This window comes from Castor canadensis, chromosome 10 (genome assembly GCF_047511655.1).
Source record: "Castor canadensis chromosome 10, mCasCan1.hap1v2, whole genome shotgun sequence".
NCBI lineage: Eukaryota > Metazoa > Chordata > Mammalia > Rodentia > Castoridae > Castor > Castor canadensis.
This window is the reverse complement of record NC_133395.1, coordinates 100,954,374-100,967,292: the sequence shown is the minus strand read 5'-3', so window position 1 is coordinate 100,967,292 and position 12,919 is coordinate 100,954,374. Positions and strand designations below refer to the sequence as shown.

At 39.8% G+C, this 12,919-nt stretch overlaps 1 protein-coding gene across 1 annotated transcript; it reads left to right on the top strand.

The window, feature by feature from the left end:
- The first annotated feature begins 241 nt into the window (after positions 1-241).
- On the top strand, positions 242-7,786 carry Oxsm (3-oxoacyl-ACP synthase, mitochondrial). Its single transcript, XM_020180151.2, has 3 exons — positions 242-308; positions 1,596-2,601; positions 4,945-7,786. Exons 2-3 carry the CDS (start codon positions 1,625-1,627, stop codon positions 5,345-5,347), a joined length of 1,380 nt encoding a protein of 459 aa, XP_020035740.1. The 5' UTR covers positions 242-308; positions 1,596-1,624; the 3' UTR covers positions 5,348-7,786.
- Positions 7,787-12,919: the final 5,133 nt, after the last annotated feature.

The window sequence follows — 12,919 nt, the reverse complement described above, 5'->3', positions numbered from 1 at the left end:
CACTATCATCGCCCTCGAAAGACCTTGGCGATGGGCGACGGTGCTACCACACCCGTGCTCGAGAGTGCGCGGGTCAGTGAAGTCCCCGAGAACAGTCGCTACAACAGTTGGCCAAACCCGGGCCACCTGGGGCCGTTCCAACTCCGACAAGGGGACGCGGCACAAGGTCAGCCCACTGAAGCACGCTCCGGCACGACGCGTGCGTGCGTGCGTGCGGCTGTACGTGCGTGCGGCTGCGAGTGCGCACGCGCACGCCGGCGTCAGCGCGCAGGACTGTGGTCGAGGGGCAGGCGCCAACCCGGTTACAGGTATCAGCTGCCTAGTCCTCTTTTACTGCGTTCCTCACCCGCAAATCTCGTCGGGGTTGAATTTGAGGGGAGGTCCGAGCCCCGAGTGCCATTTCCTTTGTTTCGCCTTGCTTTCGCCGTGTGTGTATGTGTGTGTAGATGCTTGAGAGGCAATGCAGGCAGACGGCTGCACTGCTGTACCCCTGGAGTGCTTCATTAGGCTTAACCTCTTCCGAACTCATACTGCTCGATTGGAGTTTATAGGGGTGTAGAGGTTCTTCCCCTTGCTCCTCCACAACCTTAGTATGTCAGTGGATTCTCAACCCATGTGGGTCCTGGGCCCTTGGTCCTGGATGGCCTAGACTATCCGGCTTACCCCACCTGTAGGAATGGGCCCACAAGTGTGTTATTGAAATCGGAGTTTTGGATCCAAGTGCCCAATTTCTGGGCTTCCAAAGCCAGGTCCTAGCCACTTGCCCCTGTACACCAAATAGATAGTAGTGGTGAATGGCGGAGAAAGGAGATTTATTATACAGCCAGATGGGAAGAGGCAAAGTAAGCACTCAGCCCATCTTAAGTCATCTTTGGGGTACAGACAAAGAATTACAAAAAGTATGCAGAGTTAAACAGACCCATTCACAGGTCTGGTTGGGCATTATCTTAGTTCTTGTTCTGGGAGTGGTTCCTGAAGTTGTAATCCAGAGTCACCGTCGCTGAGGCAGATGGTAAATCCTGAGGAGATTCTACTGTTAAGAGTAGCTCTGTCCCTTGTCATGAAGATGTTATCAGTTTTGTCTTTGCTGTAATCCTAGGTGATTGCAAAGTGATTGTAGAGAAAATGGCTTCGCACAAAGACAAATACAAAACGAAGGCAGAGATTCCATGTTTTTTCTCCTGCTTTTAGTTAATTTGTGGGCCCAAGGAAGAAGTCAGTGTTTTTCAACAAAAGCAGTTTAAGTACCTGTTACATTTTCTGTGCCATTGACACCAGAAATATTTAGAATAAATCCTCAGTAATCCTGAAAATGGATGCTTCTGCAGTCCATACCAGGTACAGGATACCTTGATACTTACCATTGTATCTATTTTAAGACATCAAGTGAATTATCAATTCTCTTTGACCTGGAGCCAAAAAAGGAAGTTAAGATCAGTTGTGTGGTTTCATGATAAAGTATAAATTAAAATGGTGTTATTTTATCTGTGCTCAATTAGCAACTCAATCAAACAGTCAAAAGAACACCTCAGCTATTGTTAGATCCTTAAGCTATTTAAATAGTGAATATTTCCTATCCATGTTGTCTGTTACAGGAATGTTCCTGGTCATCTGAATCTCAACCATGTTGTCAAACTGCTTACAGAATTTCCTAAAAATTACAAGCACTCATCTATATTCAAGATTATGCCAGCAATTAATAAGAAATAAAAGATTTTTTGGAACTGGGCCGATATCCAGATTGCATAGGCGGGTTGTCATTACAGGCATTGGCCTCGTGACTCCTCTTGGTGTCGGAACTCAGCTGGTGTGGGATGGTCTTCTTCGAGGAGAAAGTGGAATTGTTTCACTGCTTGGTGAAGAGTATAAGAGTATCCCTTGCAGTGTTGCTGCTTTTGTGCCAAGAGGTCTTGCTGAAGGTCAGTTCAGTGAAGAAAATTTTGTGTCCAAATCAGATATCAAGACAATGTCTTCTCCCACCATCATGGCCATAGGGGCAGCAGAGTTAGCTCTGAAAGATTCCGGCTGGCATCCTCAGTCAGAAGCTGATCAAGTAGCTACTGGTGTTGCAATTGGTATGGGCATGGTTCCTCTTGAAGTTGTTTCTGAAATTGCTTTGATGTTTCAGACAAAAGGTTATAATAAAGTCAGCCCTTTCTTTGTCCCTAAGATTCTGATCAATATGGCAGCAGGCCAAGTCAGCATTCGATATAAACTCAAGGGCCCTAATCATGCAGTATCCACAGCCTGTACCACAGGAGCTCATGCTGTGGGAGACTCTTTTAAATTTATAGCCCATGGTGATGCTGATGTGATGGTGGCTGGAGGAACAGATTCTTGTATTAGTCCTTTATCTCTTGCTGGATTTTGCAGAGCCCGTGCTCTGAGCACAAACTCAGATCCTAAGTTGGCATGTCGACCATTTCATCCAAAAAGAGATGGTTTTGTAATGGGAGAAGGTGCTGCTGTGCTAGTGCTGGAAGAATATGAACATGCTGTTCAAAGAAGGGCCCGTATCTATGCAGAAGTTTTGGGTTATGGACTCTCAGGGGATGCTGGTCACATAACTGCCCCTGATCCTGAAGGAGAAGGTGCCTTAAGGTAAAAGATTGGTCATTTTGCTCAAAATGTTTTTTTTTTCAGCTGGTTGCAGTGGCTCAAACCTGTAATCCTAGTTACTTGGGAAGTGGAGATTGGGAGGGAGGATGGAGGTTTGAGGTCAGCCCTGGCAAAAAGTTCAGGAGACCCCATCTCAGCCAAAGGCTGTGTGCTGTATGTGGTATGCATCTGTCAACCCAGCTATGTGGGGAAGCCTAGAGAGAATCATTGTCTAGGCTAGGCTGTAGGCATAAAGTGAGACCCTGTCTCAGAAATAGCAACACTTAAAAGGGCTAGTGGAGTGATTCAAGTGGTAGAGTGCCTGCCTAGTGAGCACAAGGCCTTAAGTTCAAATTCCTGTACTGCCATTGGACCAAAAATCCAAAATGGGTTTTTATACAAGACATTTTATTGGAGTCTCAAATTAGAGAAAATTGTAATATGTGGTCTTGGTCTCTAATATCTCTGTGTCTTTCCATTTCAGACTAAACAAAGTATTTTTTACTTGTTTGCTTTAAATATTTGAAAAAATGTGTACATCCCTATAAAACTGTACTTTAGTCAAGGCCAAAAAGTTGCGAAGAAGACTATCTTCAGTTTCCCCTGCTCCATTGGTGCATCAGTATGCTCACTCCCTCAATCTTCCTCTTTGTCCCATTATCAGACCTGGACAATAAAGACAGCTTTTCTAGATGTCTCTGGTTTGTGTTCCATTTCAGTCATCTGTTCTTTTCAAAACTACTTTTCAACCTTTAATCACTCAAGGGTCTTACTAAAATGCTGATTCCGACTATTGGTTTAGGGTAACCCTTGAGATTCTGTGTTTCTTTTTTTTTTTTGTGGGGCTAGAGTTTGGACTCAGGCCTTTATGCTTGCAAAGCAAATGCTGTACCACTTGAGCCACAGTCCATTTTGCTCTGTTATTTTGGAGATGAAGTCTTGTGAACTATTTGCCTGGGCTGACCTTGAACCATAATCCTCCTGATCTTAGCCTCCCAAGTAGCTAGGATTAAAGGTGTGAGCCAGTGGCTCCCAAAAGATTCTGAATTTCTAACAAACTCCTAGGGTAATGCTACTGGCCTCTAAAGACCACATTTTGTAAAGAAACTATTGGTATTAGAGAGATAAATAATGAATTATGATTTTAAAGAAGGTTCTTGGCAGTATGTTAATTCTTAGCTTTCTTTCTTAGATCATATCTAATTAGCCACAAGTTAGCAAACCTTTTCTGTAAAGGGACAAATAGTAGCATATTTGGCTTTGTGGTCTCTGTTGTAACTACTCTGACATTGTAGTATGAAAACAGTTATAGACAATAGTAGGTAAATGAATGGACACCAATGTCTTCTAATGCATATTTACAAAAGTAGGCATTTGTCCAGAGCCACAGTTTACTAACCCATACGTTACTATGCTAGTCATGTCAATCATAGTATCTAGCTAGATGCAGAATAGGAGAAACCTTTCAGCACCCCTCAAATTATACTGAGTTGTCTGCTAACAAACATGCAGCCCACAGAGCAGAAACTAAAAAAGGGAGAGGGTTGATATTCAGAAGGTCTGCAGAGGTTCTTCTAGAGAATTTTTTTATATTTATTTGGTTTTTTTTACTTCATAATTCTACATTTACTTAGAATTCTTATAGACTTAATAAAGAGGATTTTGAAAGGTTACTTAAAGCACTGAAGAAGTAGGTTGTTGGGAATTATGACAACTTTTACATTTAAATTCAAAAGAAAACTTTAAACATAGATTTACATCTTTATATTTTAAATTCCACCCTCATAAAAAATTCCTAGAAGGAAAATTCTAGTCTTGAGTCAACATCGGGTTTGTTTTTCCCCCAAGGAGAAATGGCACTTCAAATTAATGGAATTACATTTTATTTAAGTTGATATAGTGCCAGGTTAATGTGTTTAACTCATGGTGATGAGCCAGTCCAAGGTAGTGGGTATAACATTTTCATGCAGATGTCATCCTAACTCAAGTGATAATCCAAGATTGTGTTCATCCAGTGTACTCAGATATTTTTGTTTCATTCTCATAAAGCCATCCAGTTAAAGAACCTCCTATTAAATTTAGGCCAGGCACTGGTGGGTTATGCTTGTAATCCTAGCTACTTTGGGAAGCTGAGATCAGAAGGATTGCAGTTTAAGGACACCCTGGACAAACAATTCACAAGATCCTTCTCCAGAAAAACCAGAGCAAAATGGACTGGAAGTGTGGCTTAGTAGCGTGGTTGCTTTGTAAGCGCAAAGCCGGGAGTTCAAACTCCAGTCTCACCAAAACAAAACAAACAATCCCACTGAACTTAGTTCTGATAAATTTCATTTCTTTTCTTACTAGATGCATGTCTGCTGCCGTAAGAGACGCAGGTGTACAACCTGAAGAGATATCTTATGTCAATGCACATGCTACTTCCACGCCGTTGGGTGATGCTGCTGAAAACAAAGCTATCAAGAGTCTCTTTAAAGATCACGCTTATGCTCTTGCAGTTTCCTCAACAAAGGGAGCCACAGGACATCTGCTGGGGGCTGCGGGGGCTGTTGAGGCAGCTTTTACTGCACTAGCTTGTTATCACCGGAAACTACCACCAACTTTAAATCTGGATTGTACAGAACCAGAATTTGATCTCAATTATGTTCCACTAAAGGCACAGGAGTGGAAAACTGAGAAAAGATGTATTGGACTCACAAATTCCTTTGGTTTTGGAGGCACTAACGCAACACTTTGTATTGCTGGCATGTAGACAAGTCATTTCTAATTAAACATTGGCTTTTAAATGCATAAGTATAAACATAATATGCACATGCACAGATTTACATATCAATACCCAGATACCCTTTATTTGTGCTAGAGGTTTTCAGTCTTGTCACAATTGATCTTTGGTGTAGGATAATTTTTTTGTTGCTGTTTAACAGCATCCTGGTCTCCCTACTAGATTCCAATAGAAACTCCTTCCCTAATGGTCATAATCAGAAGTGTCTGTAGACATTGCCAAATGTTTTCTGAGGGTTAAAATAACCTGCACATGAGAACTGCTGATCTTTGTTTTCCTAGTAGAAACAACTTTGTTTGATATTTCTCATCTATTCTTGTTCTTTTCACAGACATTTACAGAGTAGTTGCTTTGTGGTAGGCAGGGCTGCTCTAGGTACACCACTCACATACAATATATAGGAAGTAATGTGGTGTAATTGGAAGATTGCATTATTGATCAGCATTCTTTGAGTGTAGCTGACAGCCAGTAATGATCTGTTTACCCCTTAACCTATTTGGATCCTTGGTTCTTTGTATTATCCACACTGTAACTCAGCAAAGTAATGGAATTTCATAAACTTCTAAGTTACCATTTCTCTCACCATTTCTTACCTTTCTTGTATTTATGCTGGCACCTCATGATTAATGGACCCCAAGATCTTTGTAACAGAAATTGTTGGTCTCTCAGGCCACTCCCCTCTGCCCACGTCTAACCTCATTGCAGCTACGGTACTATCCTGTGTTCTCCCAACCTCCCACAAGTTGTGGTGGTTCTGCTACTTTTCTGTCCTGGAGATTTCTCTAAATCCAAAGGATCTCATTCATCCCCAGAAGGCTGGAAGTGCTGAAATGGGAAGGGGGAAGTTCCCCGGAAGTGACTATCAACCAGTAAGGGATGGCAGTTGACACCCCTTCTTTCAGAGACAGCTACCCTTCTACACAGTTCCTCAGAGGGTCCCCAGTGAAATGTAGTTTCAGTTGTCCACAGCATTAACCAGCTTAATAATACCCCCTTTCCTTTTTTTTTTTTCCTTCTCACTGTTCCTCTGCTGATTTTAATCGTATTCCCAGAAATCGTCTCCCAAGCAGACCACCTTTTCTCAGGTTCTGCTTTCTAGGTGACTCAAACTAAGAAAGTTTTTGTTGTAATGGTATATTGTAAAAAAGGATTAATGGAATGTATTTCTGTAGTAATTAGTAGAGTTTTCCACATTTTAATGGGCTACATATATTGCCTACCCACTGATCTTGGTTATAGTGCTTTGTCCTCTGAATACCTAACACTTCAGCCAAGTATTCATCTACCTATAGTCATTTGTAATTCCCATTCACATTTATTCAACTGTTTCTCAGCAGTCCCTTTACATTTGTCTTCCCTTCCCAACTCCATGTGGTGTTGGACTTCAAACTCCAGCATCAGAATCTAGCAGATGAACAACATAACATGTCTACAGAAACCTTTTAAACAGCTTTTACAATTGGGTAATGTCTAATCCCTATAACAAGTATCTGTATCTAAGTGGTTCTCTTTCTCTGATTGAACCCATGGGAAGAAGAGAAGAATGGGGATTATTGAGAATGACATCACATTTTCTTTAAGTGATACTATTCTGGATGCAGAGTGAGGAGCAGACTGGAGAGAAGCCTTGATTCCCTAAAGGGAACATAGTCAGAAGGGTATTGCAAATCTGTATGAGAAAAGATGGTGGATGAAGCAGGATATTTTGAGCCAAGTCTCATCCAAAGTTGGAAATCAAGTTTGTTGTGTTTGTGTGTGTGGTGGTATTGAGTTTTGAACTCAGGGCCTTGCTAGACAAGTGCTTTGCCACTTGGGCCATGTCTGCATACCTTTTTTGCTTTAGGTTATTATTTTTTTAAAGTAGATCTTGCCTTTTGCCCTGGGCAGCCTGGGACTGGGATCTTCCTATACCTAGGCATCTCACATAGCTGGGATCACAGGTGCATGCTACCAAACCTGACTTTTTTTGTTGAGATGAGAATCTTGCTAACTTTTTTGCCTGGGCTGACCTAGCTGGGATTACAGTTGTGAGCCACAATGCCCAGCCCTCAAGTGTGTTTTTTAAAGCAATGATATTAAGGCATTTTTTCCCCCTTTGTTGATGCTGGGGATTGAACCCAGAGCTTGCACATGTCAGGCAAGTAATGTACCACTTGAGCCACAGACCCAGCTCAAAATGTACCCATTTTAAGTGCAAAGTTTAATGAGCTTTGATAAGTATATGCACCCATATATTTAATGACTACTTTAAAGAACATTTAATCTCTCCCATATTCCATATTCCTTTGTGTCCTTTTGCACTCAGTCCCAATTCTAGATCATCACTGAAGAACTTTCTGCCACCATAGATAAGATTCACCTTTTCTAGAGTTCAATAAAAATGGAGTTATACAGAATATATTCTTGTATCTAGCTCCTTTCACAATGTTCTTGAGGTTTACCCATATTATTATGTAGTAATTCCTCTTATTGCTGAATTTTTAAATTTAATCAATATAGATACCCTTTTACTCCTTTCTTAATCCCTATCTAATTTAAAAATTTTTAATTTCATTATTATTTTCAAATGAAGATCTATTACTTTTTAAATGGAAGAAAGACAGGATTTTGAAAGTCTGTAGAGCCAAGATAGCTTTTGAAGCAAAGAATTCTTCCACCTGAAAAATAACAAATTTGTAAGGGGCTAACAAATGATGCACACATACACATTCATATAAATTATTAAGATTTCTAAAAGTATTGCTAGAAATTTGAGAATTTCTTGTGATCTGGTACCAAGAGCATATATATGACTAGTTTGGGATCCAAATATCCTGTCCCCATTCTGAGGTCATTACATTTAAAGAAAACAGAACTTAATAAAAAAATAGCTTTTAGTTTAGGTCCTTTGAGAAGCAGACCCCAAAACAGAATTTTTTGTGCAAGAAGTTTATTAGAGAAACACAGCTACTGCTACATCTTGTCAATGTGATGCTTCTTGTGTCTCCTGGCAAGATCAAACTTCCAGTACTGCAGACCACAGAGTTGCGAAGATAGGAAACAAAATTCTTCATGCATCATCACCAGGGCCACTCCTGTTTCCCAACTCCCCTGGTTTTTGAACCCAAGAATTCTTATTGAAGACTTAGCTGTGTATAGCCTATGCTGCATCCTAAAGATGGCACCATGCCCATTGAGAATGTTGCTTCTGAACTGGGAATTCATGTGTCCTTTTAGAAGGCTGCTACAGCTTTGGGGCTTGCTACTTCTGGATACACCCCATGGGTCCTCTGGTCATGATAAACTCAAATCACTCGAACAGGTTATTTCCTTTGCTGTACAGTCATCTTTCCCTGCTCAAATGCTATGATTGTGGTGGTGTTGGCTGAGGCTCTGTGGGCAGGAAATGCAACCCCATACATGAAATAGGCATCTATACCTGTAAGGAGGAACCACAGGTACTTCCTTTCAAGCTAGGTTAGACTTTCAGAGGCAGCAGTAACTAGATCAATCTTGGTAAGCTTAAATGTATTTATTGGCTCCTATGTAGTTTCCATTTCTGTCAATTTTTTGTTTTATTAAGATGCCATATGTGCAAGTTTTAGAGTGGCCAATGACAAAGTCCGGCTAATGTGAAATGCCATTATCATTTTGTCAATTTGGTCATTCAGTCCCCCAGTGTGATGCATACCTTCTGCTTGATATAAATGTATGATCCAGAAGTCTTTACTCTTCTTTTTTTTTTTTCATTTTTCTTTTATTATTCATATGTGCATACAAGGCTTGGTTCATTTCTCCCTCCTGCCCCCACCTCCTCCCTTACCACCTACTCCGCCCCCTCCCTCTCCCCCCCCAGTACCCAGCAGAAACTATTTTGCCCTTATTTCTAATTTTGTTGTAGAGAGAGTATAAGCAATAATAGGAAGGAACAAGGGTTTTTGCTGGTTGAGATAAGGATAGCTATACAGGGCATTGACTCACATTGATATCCTGTGCGTGGGTGTTACCTTCTAGGTTAATTCTTTTTGATCTCACCTTTTCTCTAGTACCTGTTCCCCTTTTCCTATTGGCCTCAGTTGCTTTAAGGTATCTGCTTTAGTTTCTCTGTGTTAAGGGCAACAAATGCTAGCTAGTTTTTTAGGTGTCTTACCTATCCTCACCCCTCCCTTGTGTGCTCTCGCTTTTATCATGTGCTCATAGTCCAATCCCCTTGTTGTGTTTGCCCTTGATCTAATGTCCACATATGAGGGAGAACATACGATTTTTGGTCTTTTGAGCCAGGCTAACCTCACTCAGAATGATGTTCTCCAATTCCATCCATTTACCAGCGAATGATAACATTTCATTCTTCTTCATGGCTGCATAAAATTCCATTGTGTATAGATACCACATTTTCTTAATCCATTCGTCAGTGCTGGGGCATCTTGGCTGTTTCCATAACTTGGCTATTGTGAATAGTGCCGCAATGAACATGGATGTGCAGGTGCCTCTGGAGTAACAGTCTTTTGGGTATATCCCCAAGAGTGGTATTGCTGGATCAAATGGTAGATCGATGTCCACCTTTTTAAGTAGCCTCCAAATTTTTTTCCGAGTGGTTGTACTAGTCTACATTCCCACCAACAGTGTAAGAGGGTTCCTTTTTCCCCGCATCCTTGCCAACACCTGTTGTTGGTGGTGTTGCTGATGATGGCTATTCTAACAGGGGTGAGGTGGAATCTTAGTGTGGTTTTAATTTGCATTTCCTTTATTGCTAGAGATGGTGAGCATTTTTTCATGTGTTTTCTGGCCATTTGAATTTCTTCTTTTGAGAAAGTTCTATTTAGTTCACGTGCCCATTTCTTTATTGGTTCATTAGTTTTGGGAGAATTTAGTTTTTTAAGTTCCCTGTATATTCTGGTTATCAGTCCTTTGTCTGATGTATAGTTGGCAAATATTTTCTCCCACTCTGTGGGTGTTCTCTTCAGTTTAGAGACCATTTCTTTTGATGAACAGATGCTTTTTAGTTTTATGAGGTCCCATTTATCTATGTTATCTCTTATTTGCTGTGCTGCTGGGGTTTCATTGAGAAAGTTCTTACCTATGCCTACTAACTCCAGAGTATTTCCTGCTCTTTCTTGTATCAACTTAAGAGTTTGGGGTCTGATATTAAGATCCTTGATCCATTTTGAGTTAATCTTGGTATAGGGTGATATACATGGATCTAGTTTCAGTTTTTTGCAGACTGCTAACCAGTTTTCCCAGCAGTTTTTGTTGAAGAGGCTGCTATTTCTCCATTGTATATTTTTAGCTCCTTTGTCAAAGATAAGTTGGTTATAGTTGTGTGGCTTCATATCTAGATCATCTATTCTGTTCCACTGGTCTTCATGTCTGTTTTTGTGCCAGTACCATGCTGTTTTTATTGTTATTGCTTTGTAATATAGTTTGAAGTCAGGTATTGTGATACCTCCTGCATTGTTCTTTTGACTGAGTATTGCCTTGGCTATTCGTGGCCTCTTGTGTTTCCATATAAATTTCACAGTAGATTTTTCAATCTCTTTAATGAATGTCATTGGAATTTTGATGGGAATTGCATTAAACATGTAGATTACTTTGGGGAGTATCGACATTTTTACTATGTTGATTCTACCAATCCATGAGCATGGGAGATCTCTCCACTTTCTATAGTCTTCCTCAATCTCTTTCTTCAGTAGTGTATAGTTTTCCTTGTAGAGGTCTTTCACATCTTTTGTTAGGTTTACACCTAGGTATTTGATTTTGTTTGAGGCTATTGTAAATGGAATTGTTTTCATACATTCTTTTTCCGTTTGCTCATTGTTAGTGTATAGAAATGCTAATGATTTTTCTATGTTGATTTTATATCCTGCTACCTTGCTATAGCTATTGATGATGTCTAGAAGCTTCTGAGTAGAGTTTTTTGGGTCTTTAAGGTATAGGATCATGTCATCTGCAAATAGGGATATTTTGACAGTTTCTTTACCTATTTGTATTCCTTTTATTCCTTCTTCTTGCCTAATTGCTCTGGTTAGGAATTCCAGTACTATGTTGAATAGGAGTGGAGATAGTGGGCATCCTTGTCTGGTTCCTGATTTTAGAGGGAATGGTTTCAGTTTTTCTCCGTTAAGTATAATGCTGGCTGTAAGTCTGTCATATATAGCTTTTTTAATGTTGAGGTACTTTCTTTCTATTCCTAGTTTTCTTAGAGCTTTTGTCATGAAATGGTGTTGGATCTTATCAAAGGGTTTTTCTGCCTCTATTGAGATGATCAAGTGGTTTTTATCTTTGCTTCTGTTAATGTGGTTTATTACGTTTATTGATTTTCATATGTTGAAGCACCCCTGCATTCCTGGGATGAATCCTACTTGGTTGTGGTGAATAATCTTTGTGATGTGTTGTTGAATTCGGTTTGCCATTATTTTGTTGAGGATTTTTGCATCAATGTTCATTAAGAAGATTGGCCTATAGTTCTTTTTTTTGGAGGTGTCTTTGCCTGGTTTTGGGATAAGTGTAATACTGGCTTCATAAAATTTGTTAGTCAGTTTTCCTTCCCTTTCTATTTCATGGAACAGTTTAAGGAGGGTTGGTGTCAGTTCTTCTTAAAGGTCTGATAGAATTCAGCAGAGAATCTATCAGGTCCTGCACTTTTCTTTTTAGGGAGACTCTTGTTTGCTGCTTCAATTTCATTTTGTGTTGTAGATCTATTCAGGTGATTAATTTCCTCTTGGTTCAGTTTTGGATGGTCATATGTATCTAGAAATATGTCATTTCTTTAAGATTTTCAAATGTATTTGAATATAGATTCTGGAAGTAGTCTCTGATATTTCCTGGACTTCCATAGTGTTTGTTGTTATCTCCCCTTTTGCATTCCTGATTGTACTAATTTGGGTTTTTTATCTCCTCATTTTAGTCAGGTTTGCCAGGGTCTGTTGATCTTGTTTATTTTTTCGAAGAAGCAAGTTTTTGTTTCATTAATTCTTTGTATGGTTTTTTTGGTTTCTATTTCGTTGATTTCAGCTCTTATTTTTATTATTTCTCTCCTTCTATTTGTTTTGGGATTTGCTTGTTCTTGTTTTTCTGGGAGTTTGAGATGTATCATTAGGTCATTGATTTGGGATCTTTCAATCTTTTTAATATATGCACTCATGGCTATAAACTTTCCTCTCAAGACTGCCTTAGCTGTGTCCCATAGGTCCCGGTAGGTTGTGTTTTCATTTTCATTGACTTCCAGGAACTTTTTAATTTCCTCTTTTATTGTATCGATGATCCATTCTTCATTAAGTAATGAGTTATTTAGTTTCCAGCTGTTTGCATGTTTTTTGTCTTTACTTTTGTTGTTGAGTTCTACTTTTACTCCATTGTGGTCAGATAGTATGCACAGTATTATTTCTATTTTCTTATATTTGCTGAGGCTTGCTTTGTGCCCTAGGATATGATCTATTTTGGAGAAGGTTCCATGGGCTGCTGAGAAGAATGTATATTGTGTAGAGGTTAGATGAAATGTTCTGTAGACATCTACTAGGTCCACTTGATCTATTGCATATTTTAGATCTTGGATTTCTTTATTGA